Source organism: Urocampus carinirostris, chromosome 4 (assembly GCF_059441175.1).
Source record: "Urocampus carinirostris isolate Australia breed hairy pipefish chromosome 4, RoL_Ucar_1.0, whole genome shotgun sequence".
Lineage (NCBI taxonomy): Eukaryota > Metazoa > Chordata > Actinopteri > Syngnathiformes > Syngnathidae > Urocampus > Urocampus carinirostris.
In genome coordinates this window covers 1,339,558-1,358,309 of record NC_142352.1, presented here as the reverse complement: position 1 = coordinate 1,358,309, position 18,752 = coordinate 1,339,558, and the positions used below count along the sequence as shown (strand labels likewise).

Genomic DNA, 18,752 nt, shown 5'->3' with positions numbered 1-18,752 from the left:
CCATCTACAGGCCTAATCCATATAGTGTGACAATTGTCAGGCGGTAAATAATAAATGCCAGCTGTATGCTAGAGATTGCAAATCATTAAACTCACATAAGCCGTTTAAAGAGAATTAAAATGACATAATAGCAGTTTAATAAAACAACAAAGACCGTTATGAAAAAAAAGCGATTTATTGTAAATAAAATTAAGAGATGGTTTTGCTTTGCTGATGAGACAGCGACACAAGTCTCTTTGAGGAGTTTCACGACAATCACACAGCAGAGCACGTTATTTATACATTGCAGAGGGGGGGGGGAAATAAAAATTTTGAGACATACTCACAGTTTAATATAAGAACAAAGACATTTCATTTCAGGAATAAGGTTGCAGTCAAATCAAGACATAAAAGGATCTGCCGAATCCTAAAACCCCAAAACAATTTCATCCTGTGTCACTTTGACAACTTTGCACAAATGGTCAATTTTAAACAGAAAAGAAAATCACTCCAACAAATATATTCATGACATTTAAATTTCAAATCAAATCTAAATGGATTCAAGATAATGAAATCCACCACAAAAAAGTCATGCCTTGAATACAGGGAGTAAGGTTTATCTAAGTATGTTTAAGACTTTAAGTAACCTGTATTGTTTTGTACAAAAATTAAACATTTCATCAAATAAATTGCTCTTTAAAAATCCATAATGTAATTTGTAAGTTACTTTTGGAAGATAAACCTCAAGAGGTAGAGAGTGGATGAAAAAAAGCGATCCAACCATTTTCTCAACCGCATCAAGCTTTAAGCTTTACACCAACCCTATTGAATGGATGCACGAAATATTAGGCAATAAAAATGTCAAAGTTCTTGGGGCGCTAGAGATACAGTGCAATGTGTTTACAAACGGACTAGAAAGTAGAAACCGGATTTCTTCTTCGGGGTGGATGCTTGGTGACCTCCTCACAGCGCCACACGCTGGTAGTGGAGGAAAGAAGCACTACATTCATGTCCTCTACTCGGAAAAAGTTGCACAAAATACAAACTTACAGCAATGTCCGAATATGTTTCGACATCTCCAAAAAAATTGTTCGTATCTACCGTTTTTCGTAAGTCGACTGGTCGTAAGTAGGGGAGCGTCTGTACTGTATATATTCAGATTTTTCAAAAATCCCGGTTTGGGGCTATTCCACGAAACCAAGATAAGGGATAAATCCGGGACAATTTATTATCTTAATTGAATTTAGTCTCTTCTGGGTGACATGAAAGCAAATTAACATTAGCCTGCTCAGTTACTATGGTGACTCGAATAGAATGCTGTTTCAATGAACCGGTGCACAAAAGTACCTTGGATTATCCACGAGCGGCTGCCTTTTCCAGCAGCTGCCCTGTTATCTCTCACTTTTTGTGATTTATTGTTTTATTGTCTGCTCCTGTCTTCGGTGTTTTCTTCCCGTTTTGACAACTACACTATGGATTACTTCTATCCTATGGACATGGGTTTTAGCGCACAAAAATGCGTCTATTCAAGGAATCAACTCCTTGCCCTGAAGAATTCTCGTGCCGGCGTGATGAAGGGGCCTATCGTGGAAGAAGAGCCGGAGCTAGCGAAGCGGCTAGCGGCGTTATAAGTCTTCGGTACCATCCGTAATCATGGTAAATGCGAACTCACGACCAAATAAGATCATCGAGTGCTGGTGGAAAACATCGAAGCGCACAGGGAGCGCAGTTGCTGTGTTTTGCGGAAACGTGGCTCACGTTTAGCATTCCGGACGCTAACGTGTAGCCACCCGGAGCTATCCGGCTTCAACGCCGCTATAGAGAGACACGAAAGCCGGGGGGAATCGGAGAGGAGGCGGACTTGATAACACGAGGTGGTGTATCCCTGGATTTTTACAAAGAAAAGATTTCCATCTGCCGCAGGGATGTCGAACTTTTGGACTGGCGTGACGTCATCCACTCCGCTACAAGCACCCCTAGGGCATCATGTTAATCTGTTAATAAACAACGGGGTAGACTGCTGGAAGTGTGAATTTCCCTACGGGGATGAATAAAGTACTTATCTATCCATCTTTCCTTATCAACAGTGCTCAGGTAACCATTTTTTCTACTTTTTTTCAGATCTTCATTAAACTCCCCTGTTCAGCATCTGTCAAAGATTATGGACGACACTTCTCCATTTTCTGATCACTGATTCTGATATGGATACTTGGGGTCTAATTGAGGATAGTCTAGATTTCTTTATTCCAATTTCAAGCAAGTCAGAAATGAAACAACGTTAAGACATATCACTGACGTCAAGAGTACACAAATGAGTTAGTTTAGTGGTAGCTGTATTTTTTTAAATGTAAATACAAAACCTGAGTTTGCATCAAGCAGAATGATGACTGCTATTCTCTCCAGCACACTTGTGACAATAAAAACCTTGACGTGACGTAATTATTTTACATCAGTGTGGGTTTTTGTAAGTCTTGTTTTTCAAGCTTCTTTTGTGGCTGAATCTTTAACACTAACTGAACAGTCGGAAGGTTTTTCACCAGTATGGGTTCTTGTGTGTTTTCTAAAACATCATTTCTGGGGGAATTTTGACCACAAACTGAGTGGGCAAAAGGTTTTTCACCAGCGTGGGTTCTTGTGTGTGCTTTTAAGCTTTTTTTCCAATTAAACCTTTGACCGCAAATGGAGCAAGCATGAGGTTTTACACCAGTGTGGGTTCCCATGTGTACTTTGAAGCTGTCTTCCCAACGGAAACTTTGACCGCAAACTGAGCAAGCAAAAGGCTTTTCAGCAGTGTGCGTTCTTGAGTGTTTATTTAGACTTCCTGTACAGGCGAATTTTTGACCGCAGACAGAGCAGGCAAAAGGTTTTTCACCAGTGTGGGTTCTTGTGTGTACTTTTAAGCTTCCTTTCCACTTGAATGTTTGACCACAAACAGAGCAGGCAAACGGGTTTTCACCTGTGTGGGTTCTTGCATGGCTTTTTAACTGTGATTTCCAGATGAATTTTTGACCGCAGACAGAGCAGAGAAAAGGTTTTTCACCAGTGTGGGATCTTGTGTGTACATCTAAGGTTTTTTTCTGGTGGAATTTTTGATCGCAGACAGAACAGGCAAAAGGTTTTTCACCTGTGTGGGTTCTTGCGTGTCGCATTAACCTTTCTTTCCATTGGAATGTTTGACCGCAAACTGAACAGGCAAAAGGTTTTTCACCAGTGTGGGATCTTGCGTGTCGCTTTAATCTTTCTTTCCGGTGGAATTTTTGCCCGCAAACTGAACAGGCAAAAGGTTTTTCACCAGTGTGGGTTCTTGTGTGTCGCTTTAAGCTTCCTTTCCAGTTGAATCTTTGATCGCAAACTGTGCAGGCATAAGGTTCTTCACTTGTGTGGATTCTTGCATGCCTTTTTAAGCTTCCTTTCTGGGTGAATTTTTGACAACAAACTGAGCAGGTAAAAGGTTTTTCCCCTGTATGGCCAATGATATGGCGTTGCAAATAACACTTGTGTCTAAATCTTTTGCCACAATGCGAACATTTGTGACATCTGTTATCTTCCGATTGTTTGTCGCCATCGTTGTTTGAAGAGTCGGACGTGTCGTCATCATCCGTTGTTACGGGGCTTCTGCTTGGAGACACCTTCTCCTGGTTCTCTTCATGTTCTGAGGTTAAAATGGCCGGAATCACCGGAAACTCTTTAAAATCTTCCTCTTTTTTAACGTTAACCGTCTCAAAATATTTATCCTCCTCCTTTTTGATGTCATCAGGCTCCAAATCCTCCTTCTTTTTAACATCAACCGTCCCTAAATACTCATTCTCCTCCTTTTTGACGTGAACACACTCCAAAACCTCTTCCTTCTTAATGTGACCAGGCTCCGAATCCTCTGTTTTAAAGCCAGGCAACTTTGTCTCCTGTTGCCAGGGAAGAAGATACTTTTCATTGACGTCTGTTGGACAAAACACACATGGATGTGTCAAATCACAGTTTCCTTCTAAACCGTATTAAAATCCAATAAGACCAGGTAAATAAAGGAAGATTTCTTTATGGTTCTGCAAGCAATCGTTCATTTCAGGTATGAAAATGTGTGAGGGCTTAAAAGGGTGAGAATAAAAAATTAAGATGTACAAGCCAACAAAAAATTACAGTTTGTCACACTGTGTTTCGGTGATCTGCAGGAGCTCATACACTTTGGGGATATTGTAAATGGTAAATGGTCTGCATTTCTATAGCGCTTTTCAAGTCACTTGAAGACCTCCCAAAGCGCTTTACAATGTGCTTCACACTTACCCATTCCCACACACACTCACACACCAATAGGTGGTCAGCCATGCAAGGCGCCGACCTGCTTATTGGGGGCATTAGGGATTCAGTGTCTTGCCCAAGGACACTTCGACATATAACAAGGAGGAGCCGGGAATCGAACCTGCGATCTCTTGATCCCAAGACGAGCGCTCTACCTCCTGAGCTAATTGCACAAAACCAAGATATGGGACTAAATCTGAAAAGGTTTGTTTGTATTGGCTGAAAATTAAGTTAAAAGTGAAAGGCTGATTTCCTTTATAGATGTTGAGAACCAGCGGAGGTGCTAACCACATGGTGTGTGTGTATGTTGTGTCGCTCATTGCAGGTCAATTGTTCCAGTATTTTTTATACTCGATAATGTAATTATTTCTGTTTTCACAAATAAATAAAAAGGTTATGAAATGAAATGATCTGCATTTATATAGCGCTTTTCAAGTCAATGACTTCCCGAAGCGCTTTTACAGTGTGCTTCACATTTCCCAATAGCGGCCTTGAATTCAGGGATCAGAATGGAGATTTTCATTTTCAGCTGAAATAGCCAGGGTCCAGGGGAACAGGCCCCGGCCAGGTCCAGGGCGGAGCCCGGTGGGGGGCTCAGGGGGACGAAGGCCCACTGAAGCCAACAGCATTTATCTTATTTGCTATGTGAAAATTGCACTAGAATGAATTAAATCCAACAAAACAGAAACCATGTATTTTTTTCAGTTTTAAGATGTTTAAAACAATTGGGGGATTACAATGTTACAACCATCACCATTGTTGTTGTGTTTTGATGATGAAGATGGACCTTGTATTTAGCTACTTATCAACAATATATATGAAAATATATACATTAATAACCATTCATCATTAATTTGAAAATAGAATGCACAAACTCAACATGCTTAAAGAAAATACATGTCATAAATTTTGTTTATCCTGTTCTAAATATTGTATAAACACAAAAGATAAAATCATTTCATAAATAGATTTATAAATACCTCAGATTGGGATTTTCTGTCACACAGGGGAACCAGTGGTTGGCTGCTGCTAGTATTTGAAGTGGAAGGATTTGGAACGGCCAATAATGTTGAACCGGTGGTGTTACTGTTAGTTTCACTGCCGATTTGAAATGCGGATCCGAGTGCATCATTTGATCGCCGGCAAGCTATTTTTGCTTTGTGCTTGTTCATTTTAGCATGATCGATCAGTGCCACACAACCTCGCGTAGCATAATCGATCAGATCGACACAGTATAGACACTTTGCTTTCCCTGGAACATCACACTTTGCGATGAACTGGCTCAAAGTTTCTGTAACTTCAAGATCTTGTTTTAGGCAATTTACTTGTCCAAAACCATGCTTATATTTATCATTTAAGTAACATTTTTAGAAGATTAAAATAATTTGCCCACATAACTGATTGTTTTGTAAATACTGCAAGATAAGTTCAAATGCAGTTCAGTCCCTGCAGCTTGTGCAACAATGCGGCCAATTTTTCTAACGGCCGCCAGGGTGCGCCAGAGCAATAAAGGTAAGAGTGAGACCGTCGGATTTTGAATTTGTTTGCAACGCAAGAAGTGAAAGTGAAAAAGTCGGAATGCCTTTGGGGTTCAAAAACAGCGGAAATCCGCGGATCCGCGGAAAATTCTGATCCCTGTGTATTGCAGCCATGTAAGATGCTAACCTTAACCAAGGACACTTCGACATGTAACACGGACAAGCCGGGATTTGAACAGGGATCCCTTGATCCCAAGACGAGCGCTCTACCTCCTGAGCTACTGCTTCAGATTGAAAAATTGTTGAGTTGAATTCATGATAAAAGTTAAAACCACTATACAATCACTTGTTAAAAGAGTCTTGTTAAAATGGATGTAAAATCGAATTGTCATGGTGGATTTTCTGAAATTGTATCTCAACTGTAAAGAAAACTATTTGATATGCTTTGGGCAGTCTCCAGCACGCTGCTAATGATGTTAAGAACCAGCGGAGGTGCTAACCACATGGTGTGTGTATATGTTGTGTCACTCATTGCGGCAACTGTAATGAAAGCCTCATCATCCAGTCCAGCCTGAATGTGGATCCTTGGTGGGACGGCTACACCGCAGTTAGATACATTGAATCCGGGTTTGATTACCATATAAATTGCGTTTTGAATAATCTACATGTGTTTAAACAAGAAATTACAGTCGTGGCAACTTTTTCCAGCCCAGCAAGCATTCGTACTCTTCTGCACGAGACTGCATTCGGGGAAACCGGTCAAAATACTCATCTTTTTAATTTATCATTTGATTGTATTAAACTTGATGGGCAAATCCTATTTTCGTCGCCTGAGCGTATATTCGATTCTCCCATCTAAGCAGCTTCATCAAAAATATTGAATAGAGATGAGGCATAAATCGTGAATGGACTCGAAGAACCCAAAATAAGAAAATAAAAATATTGTAAAAATAAAAGTGACTAACCTGCTTTGTTCAACACAACAAGTAGCGGCTTGCTAATGCTAGCTTCGTGCAGTCGTCGATGTTGTGGCTCGTTCTCTTCTTCCACTTCCTGAAGCTCCACTTTCAAATTCCCTTCCACTCTTTTGGACATTTTAGACGCGTTTTAAGCTCACAAATGATTTATTTTTACCAAGTTGAATGGAGTATTTTCACCCAGCTAGAGAGGAATGCTATGTAGCCAAATACACACTCAGGGTTTACCCAAAAGGGGGAATGCAATGGGCGGTGCTCCAAACAAACCACTTCCGGTTCACGATGGTCCTCACCGAAGCTGTTTCTTTTTCTTATTCTGTTTATTTTACATAACATAGAGGATTCCTATGTTTGCACAAGTTTTTTTTACATAGAACCGAGAAAGTACTGCAATATGCTAACCATTTGTCAGTGCGCTATGGCATCCCGCTAACTAGCGTGCCTACGCGACGGCCACATTGGTCCGGTCAACGTCCCTGTTATGAAAAAGTATATAAATTGAAAATAAATCATAACGTCATTTTAAAACAGATATTCATGCAGGTAACTTTTTGTCAACGTCAATGCATGCTTTTATTACGGAAAATTAATAGAACGAATTATAAACGAAAAAGGGCATTTAAAAGTAAAAAAACGAACAATCATGCAAGTTACAAACAACAGTGTTGACGTTTTACTTTGTATGAAAATTAAATTAAAACAAATGGCCCCTTGATTAGACGTTTCTCTCGAAAAAAGAAGTGCTGGTGCCAGCCATTTTGACTCTTTCTTAGTCATGCAGAAAATTGAGCCCTGCTTACTTCGAAACGAACGTTAAAGAACGGAGTAAAAAGAAAGTTATCCTGAAAGATATAAATAAATGCAAAAAAGCAAGACGAGGTAAATTATCAGATGATTAATCGGACAATGAAGGACATGAAATACACTGTGTTTCTTATTTCGGTATTCTGTTCAGAATTCACGATTTTAATCATGTTTTTCGTTTCTCACTTAAAACATTTAGTCATCTCATCAGCTGCACCGCTTATCCTCAGTAGGGTCGGGATTACTTATCCTACTGAGGATAAGTAATCGCAGCAATCATCGGGCAGTGGGCAGGGGACACCCTGGACTGGTTGCCAGCCAATCGCAGGGCACAGAGGGACAGACAACTCACTCGCTCAGTCACACCTAGGGACAATTTGGACCGGCCAATTCACCTGAAATGCATGTTTTTGGAATGTGGGAGGAAACTGGAGTGCCCGGAGGAAACCCACGCAAGCACGGGGAGAACATACAAACTCCGCAGAGTAAGGCTAGGAGCTGGATTTGAACCCACTCACACTCAGGAAGTTCCCACGGCCTCAGAACTGTGCCGCACACGCGCTAACCACTGCGCCGCCGTGCTGTCATTTTATGCTGATTTTAAATGAAAAATAAGGGGTGCATGGCGGCATTACCTCAGAAGGTAGAGCGCTCGTCTTGGGATCAAGAGGTTGCAGGTTCGATTCCCGGATCCTTTGTATTATATGTTGAAGTGCTATTGGGCAAGACACTAAGTGCCTAATGCCCCCGATTGTAGATAGTTGAATGGCTGACACTGCTATCGGTTAGTTAGTGTGTAAAATGGAAAAGTGTGAAGCACATTGTAAAGCGCTTTGGGAGGTCTTCATTGACTTGAAAAGCGCTATAGAAATGCAACCATTTACATCTCTGTGGGATTGAGTGCCGGCAGTCTTTTCGTTTTGTCCGACGCAATGAAGATAATGACTGTTCTTTACTTAGCACACTCTCTAACTATGTTGTTTGGTAAATTCCAGATTTCCCCTCTCCAGCTCCCCCACAAACCCAGTAAGGATGAGCAGCGAAAAAAAGGGATGGATGGAATTCCTTTAGGACCTGGACACGTCAATCTATTTCTCGGCGTTTCATCTGAAATTACATATGAATTTTTTAGAATAACAATACATAAATGCCATCTAGGGCAGCACAGCGGCGCAGTGGTTAGCGCGTGTGCAGACACAGTTCTAAGGTCCTAGGAACGTCCTGTGTGGGTTCAAATCCAGTTACCGGACTTCCTGTGCGGAGTTTGTATGTTCTCCCCGTGCTTGCGTGGGTTTCCTCCCACATTCCAAAGACATGCATTTCAGGTGGATTAGCCGGTCCAAATTGTCCCTAGGTGTGACTGAGCGAGTGAGTTGTCTGTCCCCGTGTGCCCTGCGATTGGCTGGCAACCAGTTCAAGGTGTCCCCTGCCCACTGTCCGATGATTGCTGGGATGGGCTCCAGCACTCCCGCGACCCTACTGAGGATAAGCGGTGCAGCGAATGATAGAGAGGGAGAAATGCCATCTACAGGCCTAAACTATATAGTGTGACAATTGTCCGGTGATAAATAATAAATGACAGCTGTATTCTAGAGAGATTTCAAATTATTAAACTCACATCAGCCGTTTAAACAAAATTAAAATGACATACAACAACACCGACCACAAACAACAAAGACCGTTATGAAAAAAAAAACAATTTATTGTAAATAAAATTAAGAGATGGTTTTGCTTTGCTGATGATACAGCGACACAAGGACACAAGTCTCTTTAAGTACTTCCACGACATTCACACAGCAGAGCACGTTATTTATACATTGCAGGGGGGGGATCAAAATTTTGAGACATACTCACAGTTTGATATAAGAACAAAGACATTTCATTTCAGGAATAAGCTTGCAGTCAAATCAAGACATAAAAGCATGATGAGATCGCCGAATCCTAAAACCCCAAAAACAATTTCATCCTGTGTCACTTTGACAACTTTGCACAAATGGTCAATTTTAAACAGAAAAGAAAATCACTCCAACAAATATATTCATGACATTTAAATTTCAAATCAAATCTAAATGGATTCAAAATAATGAAATCCACCACAAAAAAGTCATGCCTTGAATACAGGGAGTAAGGTTTATCTAAGTATGTTTAAGACTTTAAGTAATTGTTTTGTACTAAAAAAATAAACATTTCCTCAAATAAACTGCTCTTTAAAAATCCATAATGTAAATTGTAAGTTACTTTTGGAAGATAAACCTTAAGAGGTAGAGAGTGGATTAAAAAAAAGTGATCCAACCCTTTTCTCAACCGCATCAAGCTTTCTTATTCCACTTTCGTTTCAAAAGAAACGGCTTGCCTCTTCTTTAAGCTTTACACCAGCCCTATTGAATGGATGCACGAAATATTAGGCAATAAAAATGTAAAAGTTCTTGGGGCGCTAGAGATACAGAGCAATGTGTTTACAAACAAACTAGGAAGTAGAAACCGGATTTCTTCTTCGGGGTGGATGCTGGGGGACCTTCTCACAGCGCCACACACCGGTAGTGGAGGAAAGAAGCACTACATTCATGTCCTCTACTCGGAAAAAGTTGCACAAAATACAAACTTACAGCAATATCCGAATATGTTTCGACATCTCCAAAAAAATTGTTCGTATCTACCGTTTTTCGTAAGTCGACTGGTCGTAAGTAGGGGAGCGTCTGTACTGTATATATTCAGATTTTTCAAAAATCCCGGTTTGGGGCTATTCCACGAAACCAAGATAAGGGATAAATCCGGGACAATTTATTATCTTGATTGAATTTAGCCTCTTCTGGGTTGCACGAAAGCAAATTAACATTAGCCTGCTCAGTTACTATGGTGACTCGAATAGAATGCTGTTTCAATGAACCGGTGCACAAAAGTACCCTGGATTATACTTTCCTTATCAACAGTGCTCAGGTAACCATTATTTTTACTTTTATTTAGATCTTCATTAAACTCTGCTGTTCAGCAGCTGTCAAAGATTATGGACGACACTTCTCCATTTTCTGATCACTGATTCTGATATGGATACTTGGGGTCTAATTGAGGATAGTCTAGATTTCTTTATTCCAATTTCAAGCAAGTCAGAAATGAAACAAAGTTAAGACATATCACTGACGTCAAGAGTACACAAATGAGTTAGTTCAGTGGTAGCTGTATTTTTTTTTAAATGTGAATACAAAACCTGAGTTTGCATCAAGCAGAATGATGACTGCTATTCTCTCCAGCACACTTGTGACAATAAAAACCTTAACGTGACGTAATTATTTTACATCAGTGTGGGTTTTTGTAAGTCTTCTTCGTCAAGCTTCTTTTGTGGCTGAATTGTTAACACTAACTGAACAGGCGAAAGGTTTTTCACCAGTGTGGGTTCTTGTGTGTTTTCTAAAACATCATTTCTGGGGGAATTTTGACCACAAACTGAGTGGGCAAAAGGTTTTTCACCAGAGTGGGTTCTTGTGTGTGCTTTTAAGCTTTTTTTCCAGTTAAACCTTTGACCGCAAATGGAGCAAGCATAAGGTTTTTCACCAGTGTGGGTTCCAATGTGTACTTTGAAGCTTTTTTCCCAACGGAAACTTTGACCGCAAACTGAGCAAGCAAAAGGCTTTTCACCAGTGTGCGTTCTTGTGTGTTTATTTAGACTTCCTGTACAGGTGAATTTTTGACCGCAGACAGAGCAGGCAAAAGGTTTTTCACCAGTGTGGGTTCTTGTGTGTACTTTTAAGCTTCCTTTCCACTTGAATGTTTGACCACAAACTGAGCAGGCAAACGGGTTTTCACCTGTGTGGGTTCTTGCATGGCTTTTTAACTGTGATTTCCAGATGAACTTTTGACCGCAAACAGAGCAGAGAAAAGGTTTTTCACCAGTGTGGGATCTGGTGTGTACATCTAAGGTTCCTTTCTGGTGGAATTTTTGATCGCAGACAGAACAGGAAAAAGGTTTTTCACCTGTGTGGGTTCTTGTGTGTCGCTTTAAGCTTTCTTTGCCGTTGAATCTTTGATCGCAAACTGAACAGGCAAAAGGTTTTTCACCAGTGTGGGATCTTGCGTGTCGCTTTAACCTTTCTTTCCGGTGGAATGTTTGACCGCAAACTGAACAGGCAAAAGGTTTTTCACCAGTGTGGGATCTTGTGTGTCGCTTTAATCTTTCTTTCCGGTGGAATTTTTGACCACAAACTGAGCAGGCAAAAGGTTTTTCATCAGTGTGGGTTCTTGTGTGTCGCTTTAAGCTTCCTTTCCAGTTGAATCTTTGATCGCAAACTGAACAGGCATAAGGTTCTTCACCTGTGTGGGTTCTTGCGTGCCTTTTTAAGTTTGATTTCCGGGTGAATTTTTGACCACAAACTGAGCAGGCAAAAGGTTTTTCCCCTGTATGTACAATGATATGGCGTTGCAAATCACGCTTGTGTCTAAAACTTTTGCCACACTGCGAACATTTGTGACATCTGTTATCTTCCGATTGTTTGTCGCCATCGTTGTTTGAAGAGTCGGACGTGTCGTCATCATCCGTTGTTACGGGGCTTCTGCTTGGAGACACCTTCTCCTTGTTCTCTTCATGTTGATCTTCGGAGGTTAAAATGACCGGAATCACCGGAAACTCTTTAAAATCTTCCTCTTTTTTAACGTTAACCGTCTCTATATATTTATCCTCCTCCTTTTTGATGTCATCAGGCTCCAAGTCCTCCTTTTTAACATCAACCGTCCCTAAATACTCATTCTCCCCTTCCTTGACGTGAACACACTCCAAAACCTCTTCCTTCTTAATGTGACCAGGCTCCGAATCCTCTGTTTTAAAGCCAGGCAACTTTGTCTCCTGTTGCCAGGGAAGAAGATACTTTTCATTGACGTCTGTTGGACAAAAACACACATGAATGTGTCAAACCAGTTTCCTTTTCGACTATCAAATCGCTGAACTCAACGCAATCAACAATGCATATCGAGACTTCATTTTCCGTGGACATTATTTTTCAATAACTTTCAAACAAAAACGCAGATTGTTTTAAATCATCCTCAAGCTCATTCTATAAATTCACTCCACTTACAACTAGGGTGTCAAAGTCAAAAGAATGGAGCGCCAAATGAAACATTTGCATACTTGTCGCGCTCCAGGGCTCCATGCCTTTACCAACTGTCGTATTTCTCCTTACGAAATATAAAATAATCTTACACCATATTTTTTTTCAAACGTGTTTGTTTATGTAGTTTAACATGTTATATTGTACATGTGTTTCGTTATGTCATATATATTTTTAATGAACATTTTGTTGCTCGACATGAATGAGGTTTATTAGATATAGATAGATAGATAGATAGATAGATAGATAGATAGATAGATAGATAGATAGATAGATAGATAGATAGATAGATAGATAGATAGATAGATAGATAGATAGATAGATAGATAGATAGATAGATAGATAGATAGATAGATAGATAGATAGATAGATAGATAGATAGATAGATAGATAGATAGATAGATAGATAGATAGATAGATAGATAGATAGATACTTTATTCATCCCCGAAGGGAAATTCACATTTCCAGCAGCATCCCTGAGCTGAGAACATTCGAAAATAACACGGGAGCTGCTGGAGTTAAAAAAAGTTCAAAAATGAAGTTGCTTGAACGTTCACTGTAGAAGGAAAAAATACATGCAAATAGAATTAAGTAAAATAATACATTTTCTTATTTTCTGCATTAAATTATTGTTGGTAATATACTGATTAAAGGGATATCCACAAACCTGTCTTTGTTCATTTTCTCCTTTTATACTTCCTTTTATTTCTTAACTTCTTTATACAAAATCATTATCGTAATATCATGCATCAAAGCAAGTGAGCCGTTCGAGAGCCAGCTTTCTTGAATGAGTTGAGCCGATAAAGCCGGTTCTCTAAAAAGAGACGGAATTCCTTTCACTACACAACTCTCACAGAATGATGCATGATGGGAAATCCCCTGACGGCAGACTCATGCGCACAGTAGCATCAAACCGCTCGCTTTGTTTGCAAAGAAAAAAAACGATACCGAGATAGAGGCTACCGCGGCGAACTCGTTTGACTTGATTGATTTGCCGTTTGGTGATCGTCGGTGTATACCGGACTGTACCCATCATTGGCAAATTTGCGTTTTTCCGTACAGATTTTCTTTTACGTCGTGCACGTCTTAAAATGCATCATAAACGTACTTTGTATGGCAAAAACGTACAGCTTGACAGGTATGGATTTGGCCCAGACTGATCAAATGTTGAACATTCTGAAAATGGTGCCTATAGTTTAGTGAACCTCATTGAACCGTATTAAAACTTAACATAGAAAAAACAATAAGACCAGGTAAAGAAAGCAAGCAAGATTTCCTTATGGTTCTGCAAGCAATCGTTCATTTCAGGTATGAAAATGTGTGAGGGCTTAAAAGGGTGAGAATAAAAAAATTAAGATGTACAAGCCGACAAAACATTAAAGTTTGTCACACTGTGTTTCGGTGCTCTGCAGGAGCTCATACACTTTGGGGATATTGCACAAAACCAAGATATGGAAAAAAAAAAGTCTTAAAAGGTTTGTTATATTGGCTGTAAATTAAATTAAAAGTGTACATATAGGCTATACTGGACTTACACTAAACTTTGTAGAATGTATAGTTGAAAACGGTTCTGAGGTTCTACAAAGTGACTAAAAACACTTGCAAACTTGGTATCAAAGGGGGATAAATTCGAAAGGGTAGAAACAATTAGAATGAACACATTACCAAGACTATTATTTCTGTTTCAGTCTCTTCCTATTCTGCATCCACATTCAATGTGTTCAATAAATTGGTATCAAGATTCCTTTGGCAAAATAAGAAACCTAGAATAAAATACAAAACCCTTTTAGCTTATAAAGAAAAAGGGGGCCTAGACCTACCCAATATTAGATATTATTGGGCAGCTCAAATGAAAGCTCTTATTTTGTAGATTACTACAGATAATATGGGTGAACATGGTGAAGCGATCTTGTCTAAATATGCCTGCGGAATCGTTACCATACATATCAGCCGTGATGTGGAAGAAGTTAAAAATCCAGAATGAATGGATTGAAATGAAATGCATTTATATAGCACTTCTCAAGTCAAGACTTCCCAGTGTGCTTCACATTTCCCAATAGCGGCCGAGCAGCCATGTAAGGCGCTAACCTGCTTATTGCGGGTATTAGGGGTTCAGTGTCTTACCCAAGGACACTTCGACATGTAACACGGAGGAGCCGGGATTCGAACTGCGATCTCTTGATCCCAAGACGAGCGCTCTACCTCCTGAGCCACTGCCGCCCCGATTAAAGGAATTATTAAAACATGGTCAACAATACAAAAAATATCAAGGTCTGTGAAAACGGCTACAAAAATAGCGAAAAAAAAAAAAAAAAACTTCAAACCTGGGGTTATGGAGGTAGGATTTTAAAAATGGGCCCAAAAAGGATTGATGTTGATTACCCAAGTGTTAGAAGGACAGGTAATGAAATCTTTCGAACAACTTGAACAAGAATTTGACCTACCTGGAAAGGACTTTTACAAATATTGGCAAATAAGGCATTACCTCCAGAAACATGATGAATGGGGGGAAATATGTAAGGAGCCAACTAAAGTTGAGGTATTATTGATGATATACTCAAAAGGACAATTAATAAATGGGGTTATCTCAAAAGTGTATAAAGCTCTGCAAATGGATCTCAGTAATGAAGAGATAGTTGTTAAGGAAAAATGGGAACAAGAAGCTAATGTGGTGATAAAAATGCGACAAATGGGAGAAAACTTTGAAAAAGGGACAGAAAATAACCAGCAGCCTGACAGGGAGGGAGTTTGAATTGAAAGTACAATTGCGAGACCTTTATACAACCTCTATCACTTCAAACTATAAAAATACATCCAATGTATGTTGGAATAACTGTGGGAGGGTCAGATATTTCACGCATATTTTCTGGAATTGCCCTGTGATATTAAATTTCTGGAGAAGTATTTAAACAGAGATAACATTAATTATTGGTTGGGAGTTGCGGTTGGACCCAGTGACCTACGTGTTAGGAATTGTTCCAGAAGAATTATTGACTGGTCAACATAAATGCATACTAAGGGTTATGCTTCTGGTAGCATAGAAGATGATCGGGTATGTCAATTGTATATATTTTTTGTTTGTGTTGCTGTATGATGGAGGAATCAAACCTCTGTCAAAATGTGTGTGAGAAATAAAAAGTTATTTAAAAAAATGATCACAACTTCCTGGCTAAACCACAAACTCCTGACATAAAACAATGGAGAGACAAATTAAAGCAACTGTACATTATGGAAAAAATCACTGCAAAATGTCATTTGAAACTAGATAAATTCGAGAAAAGATGGAAGCCTATCACACCATTTTTACTTGATGTCTTAACACCTCATATTTTATTTTATTTCTTTCATTAACATTTTTTTGTTATTTATGGGAATGCCAATTGTACATATTTTTGGTTTTGTGTTGCTGTATGACGGGTGACCCAACCCTCTGTCAAATTGTATGTGAGAAATTAAAAGTTATAAAAAAACCACATTAGACTTTTATAAATCTAAGATTCATTACACACGAGTGAAATAATTCAAGCCTTTATTTTTTTAATATTGAGGATTTTGGCAAAAATAGTAAGGAAAAACCCAAATTCCCTATCTCAAATACTTTGCATATTTCATTCGACCAATAAAAAAGGTGTTTTTCTTTTTTTTTTTTTTAAGTCAACCATCAAAATAATAATGTTCAGTTATCAGGAATCCTTTTGCAGAAATGACTGTTTCAATGTGGCGTGGCATGAAGGCAATGAATGTGGCGTGGTATGAAGGCACTGTTGAGGTGTTATGGAGGCCCAGGATGCTTCCATAGCGGCATTCAGCTCATCCACAGGGTTGGGTCTGGTGTCTCTCAACTTCCTCTAACCCACAGATTCTCGATGGGGTTCAGGTCAGGGGAGTTGGCAGGCCAATTGAGCATCGTAACACTCTGCTCAGTAAACCATTTACGAGTGGTTTTGGCAGGTGCCAAGTCGTGCTGAAAGATACAATCTTTATCTTCATAAAGCTTTTAAGCAGATGGAGGCATGAAGTGCTCCAAAATCCCCCAAAAGCATGGCTGCATTGACCCAGCTTTTGAAAGAAGTAGAGTGTAACTGTAACTAATTACTTTCTTTAAAGTCATGTGGAACAGCGTGGCAGGTAAGCCAGTTGTTGTTTGCAGATGACACAGCGCTTGTGGCTGATTCTGAGGAAACATTGAGAAGGTTGGTCATGGAGTTTGGAAGAGTATGTGAAAGGCGTAAGTTATGTGTGAATGTTGACGAGAGTAAGGCGATGAAGTGTTCACTTGATGGAGTGGGCGTGGCGTTAGAAATAAGGTTGCATGGACAGGTGCTGGAAGAAGTTGAAGGCTCTAGGTGCTTGGGTTGTGATGTGGCTGCAGTTGTTGGAATGGGGTGCGAGGTATTGCACAGAGTAAATCAAGGAAGCAAGGTTTTGGGCGCTCTGAGGAGAATAATAAGCAACAAGAGTATGAGTATGGATGTTGAGAGGACTGTATGAGAGTGTGATTGTGCCGACTGTGTTGTATGGTACAGATACTCGGGGCCTGAATGCAGATTTGAGAAGGAAATGAAATGTTTTTTAGATGAAGGGTTTGAGGAGTATGTTAAGAGTGACAAGATTGGATAGATTGAGAAATGAAATTGTGAGAGACAGCACTGGAGTAGTAGTAGAACTGAGCAAGCGTGTTGATAAGAGAGTACTGGGTTGGTTTGGACACATGGAGAGGATGAATGAGGAGCAAATGTTGAAGAAGATCTACAGAGCAGAAGTCAATGGAAGAAGACCAAGAGGAAGCCCACGATTGACGTGGATGGATGGTGATATGACTGCACTGCAGGGAATAGGTCTAAATCTAGTGGAAGCAAGAGCTCTTGTTGGTTATAGGAATCTACATGTGTTTAAACACGAAATTACATTAATGGCAACTTATTCCAACACCTTGCTAGCAACCATTCTTTTGTCTCTTCTGCACGATTGTGCATTCGGGGAAAGCAACCAAAACACTCATCTTTTTAAAATTACCATTCAATTGTATAAAACTTCACGGGTAAATCCTGTTTTGGCCGATTGGGTGTAGATACGATTCTCCCATCTAAGCAGCTTCATCAAAAATATTGAATAGAGATGAGGCATGAATCGTGAACGGACTCGAAGAATCCAAAATAAGAAAATACAAATGTTGTAGAAATAAAAGTGACTAACCTGCTCTGTTCAACACAACATGTAGCTGCTTGCTAATGCTAGCTTCGTGCAGTCGTCGATGTTGTGGCTCGTTCTCTTCTTCCACTTCCTGAAGCTCCACTTTCAAATTCCCTTCCCCTCTTTTGGACATTTTAGCCGCGTTTTAAGCTCACAAATAATTTATTTTACCAAGTTGAATGGAGTATTTTCACCCGGCTAGAGAGGAATGCTATGTAGCCAAAACAAACTCAGGGTTACCCAAAAGGGGGAATGATATGGGCGGTGCTCCCAACAAATAACTTCCGGTTCACGATGGTGCTCGCCGAAGCGGTTTCTTTTTCCTTTTCTGTTGTAGTAGTTCTGTTTATTTTACAAAATAGAGAGGATCCTGATTTTTGCAGAAGTTTTTTTACATAGAATTTAGAAAGGACCGCAATATGCTAACCATTCGTTAGCGCGATCCAGCAGGTGTTTCTGAGGTGGTATTCATCAAATTAGGCCTGAGCAATAAAACGATAATGATAATTATTGTCATATGATATTTGCCAAGATAAATAATAATAAACTTACAATGAAAGTTGATCATTTTAACTGTAATTACACCACCCAAACGCCGAAAAATATGGCTCATAGAGTAAATGAGAAAGGACTACAACACGGTCAATTTTTTTTTTTGCATAATTTATAGTATGTTCCACTCATTTTTGATACTATCACTACTCTAAAGTACTCCAGACAGAGACGCAAAAGCCTGCGGGAAGCGGACAGGAGGTGGACTCGCTGACAGGAGGTGGTGTAACCCTGGGCACAAAGATTTCCATCTGCCGCTTGGACGTCAAATTTTTGGCCTAGTGTGTAACGACAACACAGCACCCCGAGGCCATCCTGTTCATCTGTTAATAAACAACAAAAGGATACTGCTGGAAGTGTGAATTTCCCTACGGGGATG

At 39.8% G+C, this 18,752-nt stretch overlaps 2 protein-coding genes across 2 annotated transcripts; both read right to left on the bottom strand.

The window, feature by feature from the left end:
- Positions 1–203: 203 nt before the first annotated feature.
- On the bottom strand, positions 204–6,941 carry LOC148366645 (uncharacterized). The gene is made up of 2 exons (XM_088333417.1): positions 6,716–6,941; positions 204–3,916 (listed from the first exon to the last, which is right to left on the bottom strand). Exons 1-2 carry the CDS (start codon positions 6,843–6,845, stop codon positions 2,424–2,426), a joined length of 1,623 nt encoding a protein of 540 aa, XP_088189543.1. The 5' UTR covers positions 6,846–6,941; the 3' UTR covers positions 204–2,423.
- Positions 6,942–9,359: 2,418 nt separating this feature from the next.
- On the bottom strand, positions 9,360–18,051 carry LOC148366644 (uncharacterized). Its single transcript, XM_088333414.1, has 2 exons — positions 17,825–18,051; positions 9,360–12,400 (listed from the first exon to the last, which is right to left on the bottom strand). The coding sequence occupies exons 1-2, from the start codon at positions 17,952–17,954 to the stop codon at positions 10,821–10,823; spliced, it is 1,710 nt and encodes a 569-aa protein (XP_088189540.1). The 5' UTR covers positions 17,955–18,051; the 3' UTR covers positions 9,360–10,820.
- Between the last annotated feature and the right edge of the window lie 701 nt (positions 18,052–18,752).

Excerpts from the sequence above, each read along its gene's own strand:
- LOC148366645 (XM_088333417.1), bottom strand. The coding sequence starts at position 6,845 with ATGTCCAAAAGAGTGGAAGGGAATTTGAAAGTGGAGCTTCAGGAAGTG. Across the intron at positions 3,917-6,715 it reads TGTTGTGTTGAACAAAGCAG|ACGTCAATGAAAAGTATCTT; the intron begins GTTAGTCACTTT and ends TTTGTCCAACAG.
- LOC148366644 (XM_088333414.1), bottom strand. The coding sequence starts at position 17,954 with ATGTCCAAAAGAGGGGAAGGGAATTTGAAAGTGGAGCTTCAGGAAGTG. Across the intron at positions 12,401-17,824 it reads TGTTGTGTTGAACAGAGCAG|ACGTCAATGAAAAGTATCTT; the intron begins GTTAGTCACTTT and ends TTTGTCCAACAG.